The sequence below is a fragment of the Rhinatrema bivittatum genome, chromosome 13, assembly GCF_901001135.1.
Source record: "Rhinatrema bivittatum chromosome 13, aRhiBiv1.1, whole genome shotgun sequence".
Taxonomy (NCBI): Eukaryota; Metazoa; Chordata; class Amphibia; order Gymnophiona; family Rhinatrematidae; genus Rhinatrema; species Rhinatrema bivittatum.
In genome coordinates this window covers 52,854,663-52,871,939 of record NC_042627.1, presented here as the reverse complement: position 1 = coordinate 52,871,939, position 17,277 = coordinate 52,854,663, and the positions used below count along the sequence as shown (strand labels likewise).

Below are 17,277 nucleotides of genomic sequence, written 5' to 3'. Positions count from 1 at the left end.
CCGCATAAAAAGCTTGCCAAATCTTGAGTTAAAATTAAAAGTGCTAAAGACCAACTGAAAATACATATTCTACATGACAGATGAAAATACAATAAAAGTGGATCTTTTCAGCTAGGTTTACATTTCAAAATAAAAGCAAAAAATATATATATTTGAAGGGTTGCTACAAATTAGCAAGGGTACTGAACTCCAATCTTTGAAGGCTGCCCAACAGATTTGTCTTTTAGGGTAGCCAAAATATGTGTATTTATCAAAACATGGAACTGAAGCTTGCAAATCTCATCGTCAAGGATGGGAGTTTAACATTCCTTTCGAAAATATACCAGATTCAAACTTAGGGAGTTATTTTCTAAATGTTTATCGCACACGATAAACCCCTATCGCACGCGAAAAGGGGCTTTTCGCATGCGATAGGGTGCAAATAAGCTGGAGGGGAGGAGTCGGCCACGGCACCGCTGCCTGCGATAATGTGAGGGACATTATCGCTGGCAGTAGCGCAGCGAATAGCACCACCTCTTATGGTGGTGCTATTTGTGCGGGTGACGAAATCACACTGCCGTGGTGCGAATTGCTGCGGCCTTTCGCGGGCCCACCGCCCGCCCCCTTTTTTTGCTGGATTCATCATTCAGCGAAGAATGATGAATCCAGCCCTTGGTGATTTCTCTCTGTATAGTAGTAATTTAAATACCAAAAGAGGTCAATAAGGGCCAGAATTTTCTGGCTTGCAGATCCCAATCATGCAAGGGATACATTGCTGGTGACCCAAATCTGATCCAGGTCCAGGGATTATCTACCTAAAAACAGTTATTACTACCCTTCTCCCTTCAAAAGATTCTTTTGAATATATTTTAACTTTATAGTCAGCAATAATATTCCTCAATATGTATGTATTTTTTATTTTTAGATTTTTTTTTTTATATATTCTACTTTTCACACTTTTCAGCATTTTTCAAATGCTATGTACTTTTAAATGCTATGGTTTTGAAATGCAACCTGATCATGTAAACAAACACAACAGAGAAATGTGATATCAATATATTTCTTAAAAAAGACTGTTTTGAGCTTCCAAATAATTCAGGAAATAAACTTTAAACAAGAGAGGATATTACTTTAGTGTTAAAGAATTGTCACTTGCCCTAACGGCAAACCTAAGCAAAAATTCCCTCATACTCACTGAGATTTGGGGTTAAATTTGTAAAATGCACAAAGGGAGGGTAATTTTGTAACATTGTGGAAAACTTATGCAGTAAATACACAGATTAGTTACACCAAATTTCAAAGGGTAACATACATTTGTATATTAGCTTTGACAATTCTCCCAATGAAAGTATCCACCTAAAAGTTACTTCTGCTATCTATCCAAAGCACATAATTTTCCCATGTAAAACTTACATGCATACTTTTTACAATCGAAAATATGCACACAAGTGAGCACTCTGCCCCATTCCCATCCCCAGGAACACTTATCTCCAAACATGACAGAGATGTGTAAGTTTACCCACACATCGAGCAGCCAATGTTATAAAACCTGAGTTTTATGCACAAAAATGCTTTTAAAATAATCCTCAATGGTAAAGGGCTGCATATGAAGTTTGAGTCATGCTTTTTGTTCTAGTAGAAAACAGTTACATGAGATGCTTGTAATAAAGTTGTTAAAAATTTCCAATGAACTTTGATTTCAACTCATTTAAAGAGTCTAGTGGTGGGCAAACTATGGCCCGCAGGCCAAATCCGGCCCTTAAAGGGTTTTAACCTGGCCTGCCTATCACTTGGGGACTCCTGCTGATACTTTGACCTGCCTGCCCGACGTCAAAGGCCAATTTATCGCCCTTGACTCGTGAGCAGGGAGGTCGGAACATTGGCGAGTGGCAAGGGAATGCCCCGTTCGTCGGCACACTGGCAGGGTTCCCATCCCCCGCCAGCGAGAAGACATCCCGATCATCGGTGCTGACAGGGATCAGACCCTCTGCCAGCGAGAAGTGGAGCCCAGCCGGTGGGTCTGAAAAAAGAAGAAAATATGTCGCGGCAGCCGCACCTGCCAGAGCCAAGGCCAATGAAGCCTAAAACATAGGAAAAAAATGACACGGCAAGCCAAGGCCGGCAGAGCTGAAGGAGAAGAGAGATGCAGCAGTGGTGCCTGCTGGAGAAGAAAAGAGACCAGGTGGTGGGCCGCTGCTTCAACCCAGGCCAGCGGGGCTGAAACTACTTGTATGTGTGTGTGTGTGAGAGAGAGAGAGAGAGAGAGAGAGCGCTTGGGAGCCTGTGTGTGTGTGTGTGTGAGAGAGAGAGAGAGAGAAAGAAAGAGAGAGCGAGAGTGCGCTTGGGAGCCTGCTTGTGTGTGTGTGTGTGAGAGAGAGAGAGAGAGAGAGAGAGCGAGCTTGGGAGCCTGCTTGTGTGTGTGCGATAGAGAGAGAGAGAGACTGGGAGCCTGCTTGTGTGTGTGTCTGTGAAAGTGTGTCTACAATCTCAGGCAGACTGAAATGAAAAGTTTCCAGATATTGGGGAGGGGAAGAGGGGGGAGAATCTTTTTTTTATCCTTATTAAAATTAATTTTTGGCTGTTTGATATGTTTGTTATTTTGAAATATTTGATTTTGGGGAAAAATGTAAAGATTTTTAATCCTTGTTCTTAATTATTAAGCGGTGTTCTATTTATCTGTTTTGAAATATGCTTTTCATTAGTATGGTGTCCTCACTGTTGTGACCGATTTTATATTTCTTGACTTTGTTTTATAATGAATGGTGGTATTTCTGTTTTTGATTTATTGCACTGAATTTGAGTTTGGCTTTTAGTGGTTTCCAGTCCAGTTTTTTGTCTGCACCATACAATTTATACTTATGGCCTGCATTTGTGACTGAGGTTAGGTGGTCTGTTAGCTGGGAAAAGGCCTTGTACCTGTTGGGGTGAAGGTTTTTCTATTTTTGGTAGAGGCTGGGGATCCATGATTGAAGTGGCTCCTAGGATGCTAAAAATGATGGTACTTAAGCCTGCTGGATACTGAAATGCCAGCTTTGGAAATTTGATTGATGTGTCGAGGACCTGCTCTGCACTGCCACACCCTGCCCCATCCTCCGGTCCTCATTGTGCTCAATAACTTGTCATGTGGCCCCAACACAAAAAAAAGTTTGCCAACCCCTGATCTAGGTTCTTATCTGAAATCATAAAAGCCATCCTCTGCATGCCACGGTTTTGTTTTCATTCTTTCACTGTTTAGGTAGAACACAACTTTAAATAAAAACATTAATCATATAGCACAGAGATAAAGGGGAGACAGAGGTAGGCTTCCTGATCCTCACAGTATGGAGGGAAACATACTACTAAAAACACCATAGGTGCACTAGTCAACTATTCCATCTTTGCATGAGAACCCTCTCATTTAGACTGAAAATTTACCATTTTTCTCTGCTGCCAAATTTTATCACCATTTTATTGTTATGGAAAGTGTGTAATATGATCCAGCAGTGTTGTGCAATGTTCATTTCAGAAGGTTCATTATTTTGTCCTATTCAGTTACAACTTGCCTAAGCCAACAGAATGTAATGAATTTCCTACATACAGTAAGCTGAGAGTAAGGGGAAAAGAGAAATTTGGCAGCCCTCAAAAACCCCATGCCAATGACAGTATCTTAATGAAGGTCCTAACTAACCACTACATAACATGACATCGTGCATTCGTCAGTCTTCAGCTTAACATCCTATTTATTTATGGCTCACTCAATGAAAGCCCTACTTTAGTTAGCAATTCGCACAAGAAGCAGAATCGCTCTAATCTATGCCAATACCACATCTGAATGTCACTATATTTTCTAAAGTGAAACCCCCACAAGCAAAGCAAAAAGAGGAGGTGTTTTCCAAAAACGATACAAGACTAATTTGTATATATCAAACTATATAAAACCTTTATTAAATACAATATAAAAAATTCAGGGCCTGGTTTTCAAAAACATTTACATGCTCAAAAATGGGGTTTTCCACATGTAAGTGCACATTACCAGTGTAAGTAGACTTTTGAAAATTGCTACGATAGTATGCCATATATACACGCACAACTCCTTTGAAAAATCACCTGTTAATGTGTAGAGTGTACGGGGTCAAAAAAAGTGCTGTTTGATTTGGAAACAACCTCAAAGTTCCATATTAAACTTCCAAAGACATTTTTTCTCTATTTTAGTTTGACAATTTATGCTCTAATATAAATATATAACTTACAGGACTTGAAAGTAAAGGCAATCCAGTTCGAGGATGAAAAGCCTTAGTTGAAGTTCCATCCAAAGATCGAAAATTGTGTTTCTTCCAAATATTTGAATGCTTGAGTGGTATTGTTTTCTGCAAATAAACGATACTGATTGTGATATTGTTTCCATCTGCAACATATTTCAATTTATCGTGCTTATCTTTATACTTGAAACCATCATGGTCTTTATTTAAATAATTTTCTATACTAACAAGCTGATTTGCTCGCATACTTTTGATTTTTTTTTTTTTTTTATAGAATCTTTATCCAAGCGCTTCTGTTCTTGCTATTTTCCTCTGCACTTTTCTTACACTACTTTCATTTGGACAAATTATTTTATTTATAAAGTTGTATATACTGCTTTCTCCATACAAGTGGTCGCAGCGGTTTATAATAGTTACATACATAATTTTAAAAAAACACAGAAACAAATTAAAATAGCATTACAGTAATACAATTTATGTCTTCAAAAGCAGATGGCAAAATATTTATATCCCACACTATCCACAGTTCTAGGTGGATGATACAATAACATACATAAAATAAGACACTGGCTTGTTCCTGTAGAAAAAAGCCTGTTTTTTTTCAATTATGTATCTCAATATTCAATCTTTAGGACATGAAAACAAAATTAGATATGCTGAACTACTAAGCAAGCCAGGGCTTCCAGTTTTAGGTTTTAAAACATAAGAATATAAGAACATAAGAAATTGCCATGCTGGGTCAGACCAAGGGGCCATCAAGCCCAGCATCCTGTTTCCAACAGAGGCCAAACCAGGCCACAAGAAACTGGCAATTACCCAAACACTAAGAAGATCCCATGCCACTGATGCAATTAATAGCAGTGGCTATTCCCTAAGGGGCGGATTTTCATACTCCGCGAATAGGCCTACTTTTGTTTGCGCTCCAGGCGCAAACAAAAGTACGCTGGATTTTAGTAGATACGCGCAGAGCCGCGCGCGCGTATCTTCTAAAAACCTGGATCGGCGCGCGCAAGGCTATCGATTTTGTATAGCCGGCGCGCGCCGAGCCGCACAGCCTACCCCCGTTCCCTCCAAGGCCGCTCCGAAATCGGAGCGGCCTCGGAGGGAACTTCCTTTTGCCCTCACCTTCCCCTCCCTTCCCCTACCTAACCCACCCACCCGGCCCTGTCTAAGCCCCCCCCTTACCTTTGTCGGGGGATTTACGCCTCCTGGAGGGAGGCGTAAATCCCCGCGCGTCAGTGGGCCTCCTGCGCGCCGGGACGCGACCTGGGGGCGGGTCCGGAGGGCGCGGCCACGCCCCCGGGCCGCCCCGGGCCGTAACCACGCCTCCGGGTCCGCCCCCAAAACGCTCCCGGCACGCCCCCTAAATGCCGCGCGGTTCGGGCCCGCCCCCCCGACACGCCCCCCTCGGAGAACCCCGGGACTTACGCGAGTCCCGGGGCTCTGCGCGCGCCGGTGAGCCTATGTAAAATAGGCTCACCGGCGCGCAGGGCCCTGCTCGCCTAAATCCGCCCGGTTTTGGGCGGATTTAGGCGAGCAGGGCTCTGAAAATCCGCCCCTAAGTAAATATGATTAATAGCCGTTAATGGACTTCTCCTCCAAGAACTTATCTAATCCTTTTTTGAACCCAGCTACACTAACTGCACTAACCACATCCTCTGGCAACAAATTCTAGAGCTTTATTGTGCGTTGAGTGAAAAAGAATTTTCTCCGATTAGTCTTAAATGTGCTACTTGCTAACTTCATGGAATGCTCCCTAGTCCTGAAAAACACCTGAAAAAACACAATTTCCCCTAGTATTCTCACCTTCCCCTTTGCCTGCTTTGGTCCTCCACTATTTTTGTCACTTTTCCATACTGTCTACTCCTCAGCTGCACAAATGGATGCATTTAATTCAACTGGAAAAAGGTACCCAGCAATGAATGGTACCTGTGCTGCAAAACCACCAATAAATGCTAAGTTTTTGTACCCCCAAATTAACTGGAAAATAAATACCTAAATTTAAAATGTGTAAATACCTAAGCAGAGAAACCCTAATTATATAATAAGTACTGCTTAAAGCAGCCTTAGTTTTCTTTTCGTCTTTATGGTGAATATTGATTTTTGTTATGCTTTTCTGTATTATCCACACTTCCTGTTAATTGTATTCATCTGTTACTTGTAAGGGCTCCGCCCAAAAGTTATTTGTTTTATGTAAACCGATACGATGTGTGAACGGCTATCGGTATAGAAGAGACTTTAAATAAATAAATAAGATCCTTTTTCCTTTTACTAATAACTTGTCTGCCTTCTCTGTTTTGTACATGCTTTTCCAACTTCCCTGTTCACAACTGCATTCTCTCTTCGTCTCAAAATTATCAGCATGTAAATATTACTGCTGCCAGGTAAGTTTAAAAAAAAAAAAAAAAAAAAAGGCAGTGCATTTTGGAAAGCTTACACAAAAACAGTTTTTCTATTTTGCTAGTACTGGCAATGTTGCCCAAATTATTAAACATGTTTTTCATTCATTACTCACCAGAACATCTGCAATTTTCAGCCGTTCACACCTAGTCACACAACTTTCCAGAGACTTTTTCTGAATAAGGCTCCGACTATCATAATTTATTGGGTCTTCATTCTCATCGTGTGCATACTTCAACTTATCTTGCTTATCTTTACACTTGAAACCATCATGGTCTTTATTTAAATAATTTTCAATACTAACAAGTTGACTGTTTTGCTCGCATACTTTTGATTTTTTAGAGTCTTTATCCAAGCGCTTCTGTTCTTTTTTGTACAAAACGTCAGATGTTTGCATCACAATGTGCTTTGTCCCTTCAAGATTTTTGGAATTATCTGATTGCAAACTGTTAGAACAATCCAAATTACTATTTTCCTCTGCACTTGTTCTTACACTACTTTCATTTGGACAAATTAGTTCATCAGTGCTTCTGCAATTTGAACACTGTTTCACAAGCTCCTTAATGGCCATTTTGTCTTTACATTGACTACTAGAAGTTATTGTTTCTGCTTTGTTTGGCAGCTCAAATTTATTTGTTTTGCTAGATGATATATTTATGCAATTAACAGAACTAATAGATTTAATTACAGGTTGTTGAACTATGTTGTGGGCAGGTTCACACATTTGTGCTAGAATAAGCTTTCTTCTTGCTTGGGGTTTTGGAGAAGTCTTCAGGTCACTATCAAGTTTATAAGAAGCAATAGCTGCATCAGGTGTACTGTTTTTTCCTTCGTAGTTTTCCTTCAAACCGGCAGAACCTAGATTAGAGGCAGATACTGATGTTTCCTTGGCTTTCTTTAATACATTTTCATCCTCATATGAGCTCCAAAAATTCTTGGAATTTACTGAATTAGGTTCATGTATACCAAGAGAACGTCCAGCAATATGTGAAGTTGTTGGATCACAATGAAGCAAATGCTGTGCAATCCTTGCTATAACCTCCTGTCGTTCCTGAAGTAGAGAACCAATTAAGGGATTAGCCTCTCCTATGGCTTGGCGGGGACAATGGCTAATAGAAACTAGAGGGTCAATGCTAGAAAATGGTTTTAAAGTTCTATCTGGTGTTTCATGTAACTGTGTTTTGGAGTCCTCTGCAGCATTATAGCACTGAACTTTAGACTGTGATGTCCCAATGTCAAATCTATGACTCACTGTTGGATACAATTTTACATTTCTGACAGAAGTAGAAAGTTCCGTTGCTAAACATGATCTTGCATGTAGTAAACCTTCAGGTGCCAATGTCCACGTTTGTTTGCCACAAATACGCTGCGAGCTAGGCATACTGCACTGTTCTACATCTAAAGAATCACAGTGTTGAAGGACACTATGTTCACGCTTTTGGATTCTCTTTTCATAAAAGCCAAGATTAGTGTGAATGCTACAATTCAGTACTGGGTAATTGGATTGTCTAGGCAAGGACTGGACACTGACTTTCAAGGCCACGTTATGAGAAACGTTTGGAACAGGAAACACATGTTCACTTGGAGACTGAGAAAAATTCCATTGTAGTTCTACATCTGCTGCACTTACTCTGAAACAATATAACAAAAACGGAGGTTAGTTTTTCAACTCTTACGCAGTTTCTTTCCATTTCCCCAGGATTATTCACCCAAATTAATGAGATATCTTTGCTGGATAAGGGCAAGAAGTCTTAGAAGCAGCAGGCATTCATCTTTCCCTCTTTTCTGCAACACATCTGGGCCTTACTGGCCCTGAAGTAGGACATTGTTACTGCCATTAAGCCAACATTGATAAATTTATATTAAATACAATACTTCTATATTAAATGTATTTGCCATCATTGTTCTTGCACATTCAAGTTATAAAAAGTAGAAGCTGTTGTACTCCTTAGCATCCTTTTATCAACAGTGTAAAAACCAGTATAGTGTAATTGGGATGAATATAGTTACATATAATTGATTAGGTTATACACAAGAGGCTCATTGAGTAACATGACCATATAATTCCATGTCCAGGGGACAGGCTATGCCAGTTTCCCACTGCATGCATGGCAATGTATTTCTTATTTCTCTGAGTTTCATAAGAAAGGCAAAACTACAGCTCCATACATGCAATGGGGTAAAACCAGGACTAGCTCAACTTTACCTCCTCCTCCCACCACCAACATGAAGCTATATTCTCACCTTGATTTCAACCCTTTTCTATTGCCTTTCAATTATCTTTACAGGGTATACCAGAAGCAGGTGAAGAAAAATAAAACACAGAATATATATCTGTTTCCAATTCAGAAAGATTTACAAAACATTTCTTCCCAAAAGCATAGGCCTATGCACGATATTGGAGAAGAAATCCAGAATCCTACACATTCCCTGCCACTAAAAATTGCACGTTTAGCTCCCTGATTGCTTTTGCAGTCCCATTTGATGGTCAGTTCCTTAGGACGCTCCACAAATGCCCTGCACTATTAATTAATTAATTAATTAATTAATTCTTTCAATAATTTATCCATCCTACCAAAAATACCCAGAACAAGTTACAACATAACATTCACATAATATCACATACACATAAACTACAATAATTATACAATATATTAATTAAGACAATTAAGATAACAATCCCTCTTAAACAATGCTGGTGACCTAATGACTCCTTTCTTCACTCTCTACCACAAGGATATTTTTTTTTTTAAGTCTCTCCAAAATTCTTTTAAATCAACTACCTGTCATAAACCAGATAATATATTCCAATTCTGTAGAATAAAACAAGAAAAAACCGTAGTCCAGGCCCTAACATGGTTGATCTGAGACACGGTTCATATCACTAAACAGCCCATTGACTGAGAGCATAAAGGGGTAACCTGGTTGATATATATTAGCTATCTCGCCAAATGGACTAATTTCATTTTGTGCTTTAAAAGCCAAAACCAAAACTTTAAAAGCAATCCACTAAGCAACAGGTAACTAATATAATTTCCAATATATAGGAGAAACAGGAACCCAATACCACCTCTTATTATCAACCTTGCTGCAGAATTCTGAATTCCCTGAAGCCTATTAATACTTTGTACAGATAATCCCAGAAATGGGGAATTAAAATATTCAAGGCAAGGCATGACGACATACAAAATCCTCAAATTATGTCAAGTCAAAAAGCTTGCCAATCCTTTTCAATTGTCTTAAAAATTAAAGACCTATCTTATTCTAGCAATATGATGAGCAAATGTTAACTCATTATCTAATTTCATTTCCAAACTCTTCGCACAATCACTACTATACTATACTATCTTCCCCCATATCGCAGAAGGTTGAGAAAGCCTCCAATCTATTCCCCAAGCCTACAAGGTCTCTGTTTTTAGAGTATCCAACTTTAACCTATTTTTGGTCATCTACTCTTCAACAGCCTGTTCACAATCCCTCAATTTACTCAATTGTTAATTTCTCAATTTACCCAAATGGGACATGATCTCCAAATATCTGATAGGAAACATGCGGAAATAATAGCAGTCAGCAGTTTCAGGTATTGAATAATAATGGAGAAAGCAGGGCCCCCTGGAGGACACCAGTTGGCAGAGGGTACAATTTTGATGACTCCAACCCCTCAACCTGTATCACATTTTGAAGTCTCTCAGCTAAGAGTCAAATCATGTTAGCACTACCGCCCCTATACCTTTAGATCAGCGCTTCTCAACCAGTGTATTGCGACACACCAATGTGACGCCTAGCACCAGCTGGTGTGTCACGGCTCCCGGTGTCCCACAGCCCCAGTTATACTTCCCTTTACCTTTTTTCTGCCCCTGCAGGCCAAGGAGAAACCTTCCTTCTTCCTGGCCCCGCAGGCCAATTGGAAGCCTTCTCTCTTCTTCCTGCCCTCACAGGCCAATCAGAAGCCTCCTCCCTTCTTCCTCCCCAGTGGGAGTAGGAAGAAGGGAGGAAGTCTCTGATTGGCAGGTGGAGCAGGAAGGGGGAGGGGGCTGGGAGGAGTAGCAGTGCCAAGGCCTGTGGCACCGAAGAAGCCTGACCTCGTCAAAGCAAGGCCACCACAGGCTGGAAGTGCTGAAATTAAACACAGCGGTGAGCAACAAAGAGGAGGCCAGCCGCGCCAGGATATCCCACTTCCAAAATGGCAGGGAACCGCGGCAGTGAGTCACAAGCACGAAGAGGCCTGATGCTCCGGGGATTATCCCCCCATGCAACAGTGAGCGCGGCAGAGCCGCAATTAAGGTAAAAGTGGCACTCAGCCAGCTGGTTACAGATGGGGCAATTGGCGCTCCCAGCGGCCGTAAAAGCAGGCAGATGGGGGGCCACAGGAGCCAGTAGCCAGAAGAAAGGCTTAAGTGCTGTGGCATATTTTTCTAAAATAAAGTTGCTGCTTCAATGTGGCTGAGAAGGCAGCGGCAGCACTGGGAAATCTGCCACTGCGAAATTAAAGGGGAACACTGCATTGGGACTCTAAGCAAAGTGTGTGTGAGAGACAGAGGCTGGGCAGGGAGGTGACAGGGGTGTATGTGAGAGACAGAGACTGCTCAGGGAGGTGACTGGGGGGTGTGTGTATGAGAGACAGACTGGTCATAGGGTTTAATTGGGGGGGGGGTTGTGAGTGACTTGTTGTGGGCCCTAAAGAAGAGGACTATGAGGACAGAGCTTCAGCAGCCGCTGCTGCTCCTGGCATGTGCTTTCAAGGGAAAGGAGTAGGAGAGTTGCTGGAGAGGGTAACTAAAGGTGTCATTTTAAGTTTATTTTTCTTGATTGATTGCCATTTTAATTATTGAGTATTATGTGATATGTCTGCTGTTTTGAAATATTTTATTGATATTCCGATAATTTTTATGAGTTTTTAATTGTTGGACGTTATTCTGTCATCAGCTGTTTTGTAATATTTAGTAGTATAGTTTTATTATTTTATTATTTCTGTGTGGGGATCTATAGCAGCTTGGCTTATTCTGTTTTCCTAATACGAGGTGTTTTAGTGTTTAGTGCCTGGTTTAATATTTGTAGTGTTGCCTTTCATAGGTAGGGTTGTTACTGTTTGAGTGTGTTCCATAATACAGGTATAACTTTGTGTGGATTAGTTGTGTGCATTATTGCAGATCCTGGGACTGTGTGCTATATTTCTCCAGGTTGGCACCTAATGCAGAGTGACTTTTTTTGGTTTTCCATTCCAGTTTCTGTCTCCATATTTATAATTTGCGGACTTTCTATACTTGGTGAAGGTCAGTTCTGAGTGTGTGACCAAGGTAAGATATTTTACTAGCATGTAGGCATTTGTATCAATCTTTGCTGTGTTTTCTCAATAAGACATGCATTAGTGGTAAATTATTGCCTTTTCATAAGGAAGGCTATTGTTCCTGGTAGTAAAGGGAGTTTGTTTTGCTTTTACTGAAGTGTCATCAGAACCAGAATATCTTTTTTGTGTGGTGAGTTGTATGGGTAATGCCCTAGTTCTGCTCTGCATTCATTGTTGGGGGTCAAGGAGGTTTCTGTGGATGCAGAATGTATGTTTACATTTAGCCCTGTGACGGTCACATGTTCAGTGTGTCACGCATGTGAGAACCATCTGTCGGGTGTGACCCGGCCAAAAAAAAGTTGAGAACCACTGCTTTAGATGACGAATATTGCAACAAAACAGCATGGTAAATGGTGCATTTAGATCTGACAGTACTAATAGTGAATCTGTACTCTTGTCCATTCCTTTCCATAAATCATCCACAATAGATCTTAATACTATTTCTGTACTATTCAAGGGAAGAGCTCAGTAACCCACATTCCAGTGGGAGCACAGAGAGGAGAGGATCACCTTGCTGGTGGCTGAAAGGAATCAGTAAGTTTTTGCTTGGGACATTGTCTTTTTTAAAAGTATTGGGGCAAAGTTAACTATTTGGGAATATTATTTAGTGTGTTTGTGCTTTTAATAGTCAGAAAGGCAGTGAATAAACAAGTTAGACTGTTTGTATTTTTAAATAGTCAGTCAATAAGGCAGCTAGTAAGCAGTAGGTAGTGTGTTTATTTTTTAAAGTCTGTAAGGCAGCTAGTAAGCAGAACTGAGTGTTTGTACTTAAAAACAAAACAAAATACAAAAACACACAACCCCCCCCCCCCCAAAAAAAAAAAAAAAGTAGCCAGAAGCTAGAAATAAGCTAGGAGCAGTGTATACCTAAGTAAAAAGGTTGAAAAGTTCAGTTCAGTTACTCACCTTGGAAAGGTGTTGAGGTAGTGTGATTTGTTTTGAATCACACTACTACTGAAGTTAGACTGTTTGTATTTCCCAACCCTCCCACCCCTTGCCCACCCACCCCTAGCTCAAGCTTTAATTTATAGGCAGGTGCCACTTTTACAAAAAAAAAAAAAAAACCCAACAAAAAAACTTTGAGAGTTTGATCAGACCCCTGTAGGCCACTACCAGATATATAGCTAATTCACTAATACATTTAAAGGACGTTAGACACATTCCTACTCCCATAGCAACCTAAAACTTAACTAGGAACTGATCAAAATTGAGATGAAGGCAGCAGTCCAGCAGCAAGAGGGGGGCTTCCCAGTCTTTTGCATCGAGTGGCACATGTATGATTTTTTTACCCACCGGTGAGAAATTGTACGTGTGCATTTGAAACAAAGAGCTCCTGACTCTCAGAGTACGAGTACGATCTCTGGAGGCTAGACTGGCAGACCTAGAGTAGCTGAGGCAGACAGAGAGGTATATAGATGAGACCTTCAGGGACATAGTAGCCAGGTCCCAACTTCAGACTAGCAGCCCTGGTGCTGCCTTGGAGGAAGAAGGTCTCATGATTGGAGAGCATCAACCTGGTGTAGCAGGAAAGGATCCTGTAGCAAGGACCTGCTCTCCAGGTGATGCACTGTTCTAACGTACCGAGGATATCTCCCCAAGGCCTACTGCCCAGGAGGGAAGGGTTAGGTCGGCCGTCATAGTTGGTGATTTGATTATTAGGAATGGTGGCTGGTGGGCGTGAGGATTGCCTGGCAACATGCCTACCTGGTGCGAAGGTGGTGGACCTCACGCATCACCTAGATAGGATTTTAGACAGTGCTGGGGAGGAGCTGGCTGTCATGGTACATGTGGTCACCAACGACATAGGAAAATGTGGGAGTGAGGTTCTGGAAGCCAAATTTAGGCTCTTAGGTAGAAAACCTAAATCCAGAACCTCCAGGGTAGCATTCTCTGAAATGCTCCCTGTTCCACGCGCAGGTCACCAGAGGCAGGCAGAGCTCCGGAGTCTCAATGCGTGGATGAGACGATGGTGCAAGGAAGAGGGATTCAGTTTTGTTAGGAACTGGGGAACCTTTTGGGGAAGGGGGGAGTCTCTTCCGAAGGGATGGGCTCCACCTTAACCAGGGTGGAACCAGACTGCTGGTGCTAACCTTTAAAAAGGAGATAGAGCAGCTTTTAAACTAGAACAAAGGGGAAAGCCAACAGTCAGTCAGCAGTGCATGGTTCGGAGAGGGTATCTTCAAAGGATACTAATGATGCATTAGAATTAGGGCATCCCGACAGTGAGGTTCCAATAATAAGAAAGGTAGTCCAAGTGCCTGTAACTAAAAACTCACCTGAGCTAAAAAATTCTAACTTATCCCTATCAATTAAAAAGCAGAATGAAAATACAAACAAAAAACAAACTTTGAAATGTTTGTATGCTAATGCCAGAAGTCTAAGAAGTAAGATGGGAGAATTAGAATGTATAGCAGTGAATGATGACAGACTTAATTGGCATCTCAGAGACATGGTGGAAGGAGGACAACCAATGGGACAGTACTATACCGGGGTACAAATTATATCGCAATGACAGAGGAGCACCCGGGAGGCGGTGTGGTGCTTTATGTCTGGGATGGCATAGAGTCCAACAGGATAAACATCCTGCACGAGACTAAATGCACTATTGAATCTTTATGGGTAGAAATCCCTTGTGTCGGGGAAGACTATAGTGATAGGAGTATACTACCGTTCACCTGGTCAAGATGGTGAGACTGACAGTGAAATGCTAAGAGAAATTAGGGAAGCTAACCAAATTGGTAGTGCGGTAATAATGGAAGACTTCAATTACCCCAATATTAACTGGGTAAATGTATCATCGGGACACGCTAGAGAGATAAAGTTCCTGGATGGAATAAATGATAGCTTTATGGAGCAATTGGTTCAGGAACCAACGAGAGGGAGCAATTTTAGATCTAATTCTCAGTGGAGACCAGGATTTGGTGAGAGAGGTAACTGTGGTGGGGCCGCTTGGCAACAGTGGTCATAATATGATCAAATTTGATTTAATGACTGGAAGGGGGACAGTAAGCAAATCCATGGCTCTCGTGCTAAACTTTCAAAAGGGAAACTTTGATAAAATGAGAAAAATAGTTAGAAAAAAACTGAAAGGAGCAGCTACAAAAGTAAAAAAAAAAGTGTACAAGAGGCATGGTCATTGTTAAAAAATACCATCTTAGAAGCACAATCCAGATGTATTCTACACATTAAGAAAGGTGGAAAGAAGGCAAAACGATTACCAGCATGGTTAAAAGGGGAGGTGAAAGAAGCTATTTTAACCAAAAGATCTTCATTCAAAAATTGGAAGAAGGATCCAACAGAAGAAAATAGGATAATGCATAAACATTGGCAAGTTAAATGTAAGACATTGATAAGACCGGCTAAAGAGACTTTTGAAAAGAAGTTGGCCGTAGAGGCAAAAACTCACAGTAAAAATGTTTTTAAATACATCAGAAGCAGAAAGCCTGTGAGGGAGTCAGTTGGACCGTTAGATGATCGAGAGGTTAAAGGGGCACTTAGAGAAGATAAGGCCATCTTGGAAAGATTAAATGATTTCTTTTCTTCGGTGTTTACTGAAGAGGATGTTGGGGAGGTACCCGTACTGGAGAAGGTTTTCATGGGTAATGATTCAGATGGACTGAACCAAATCACGGTGAACCTAGAAGATGTGGTAGACCTGATTGACAAACTTAAGAGTAGTAAATCACCTGGACTGGATGGTATACACCCCAGAGTTCTGAAGGAACTAAACAATGAAATTTCAGACCTATTAGTAAAAATTTGTAAACTGTCATTAAAATCATCCATTGTACCTGAAGACTGGAGGATAGCTAATGTAACCCCCATATTTAAAAAGGGCTCCAGGGGCGATCCGGGAAACTACAGACCGGTTAGCCTGAATTCAGTGCCAGGAAAAATAGTGGAAAGTATTCTAAACATCAAAATCACAGAACAAATAGAAAGACATGATTTAATGGAACAAAGTCAGCATGGCTTTACCCAAGGCAAGTCTTGCCTCACAAATCTGCTTCACTTTTTTGAAGGAGTTAATAAACATGTGGATAAAGGTGAACCTGTAGATGTAGTGTACTTGGATTTTCAGAAGGCATTTGACAAAGTTCCTCATGAGAGGCTTCTAGGAAAAATAAAAAGTCATGGGATAGGTGGCGATGTCCTTTCGTGGATTACAAACTGGCTAAAAGACAGGAAACAGAGTGTGGGATTAAATGGACAATTTTCTCAGTGGAAGAGTGTGGGCAGTGGAGTGCCTCAGGGATCTGTACTGGGACCCTTACTTTTCAATATATTTATAAATGATCTGGAAAGTAATACGACAGGTGAGGTAATCAAACTTGCAGATGATACAAAATTGTTCAGAGTAGTTAAATCACAAGCAGATTGTGATAAATTGCAGGAAGACCTTGTGAGGCTGGAAAATTGGGCATCAAAATGGCAGATGAAATTTAATGTGGATAAGTGCAAGGTGATGCATATAGGGAAAAATAACCCATGCTATAGTTACACAATGTTAGGTTCCATATTAGGTGCTACTACCCAAGAAAGAGATCTAGGCATCATAGTGGATAACACATTGAAATCGTCGGTTCAGTGTGCTGCGGCAGTTAAAAAAGCAAACAAAATATTGGGAATTATTAGAAAGGGAATGGTGAATAAAACGGAAAATGTCATAATGCCTCTGTATCGCTCCATGGTGAGACCGCACCTTGAATATGGTGTACAATTCTGGTCGCCGCATCTCAAAAAAGATATAATTGCGATGGAAAAGGTACAGAGAAGGGCGACCAAAATGATAAAGGGAATGGAACAGCTCCCCTATGAGGAAAGACTAAAGAGGTTAGGACTTTTCAGCTTGGAGAAGAGACGGCTGAGGGGGGATATGACAGAGGTGTTTATAATCATGAGAGGTCTAGAACGGGTAGATGTGAATCAGTTTTTTACTCTTTCGGATAATAGAAAGATTAGGGGGCACTCCATGAAGCTAGCATGTGGCACATTTAAAACTAATCGGAGAAAGTTCTTTTTCACTCAACGCACAATTAAACTCTGGAATTTGTTGCCAGAAGATGTGGTTAGCGCAGTTAGTATAGCTGTGTTTAAAAAAGGATTGGATAAGTTCTTGGAGGAGAAGTCCATTACCTGCTATTAATAAAGTTGACTTAGATAATAACCATCGCTATTACTAGCAACGGTAACATGGAACAGACTTAGTTTTTGGGTAATTGCCAGGCTCATATGGCCTGGATTGGCCACTGTTGGAAACAGGATGCTGGGCTTGATGAACCCTTGGTCTGACCCAGTATGGCATGTTCTTAT

The 17,277-nt window shown here is 41.0% G+C and overlaps 1 protein-coding gene across 2 annotated transcripts in view; it reads right to left on the bottom strand.

The window, feature by feature from the left end:
* FAM214A (family with sequence similarity 214 member A) overlaps positions 1-17,277 on the bottom strand; it is a 168,711-nt gene that overhangs the window by 40,958 nt on the left and 110,476 nt on the right. For both annotated transcript variants that reach the window (XM_029575110.1, XM_029575109.1), the window contains exons 5-6: positions 6,733-8,248; positions 4,209-4,325 (exon numbers count right to left, since the gene is read on the bottom strand). In XM_029575110.1, coding sequence (XP_029430970.1) covers positions 4,209-4,325; positions 6,733-8,248 — 1,633 coding nt within the window. The remainder of the gene's footprint in view (positions 1-4,208; positions 4,326-6,732; positions 8,249-17,277) is intronic.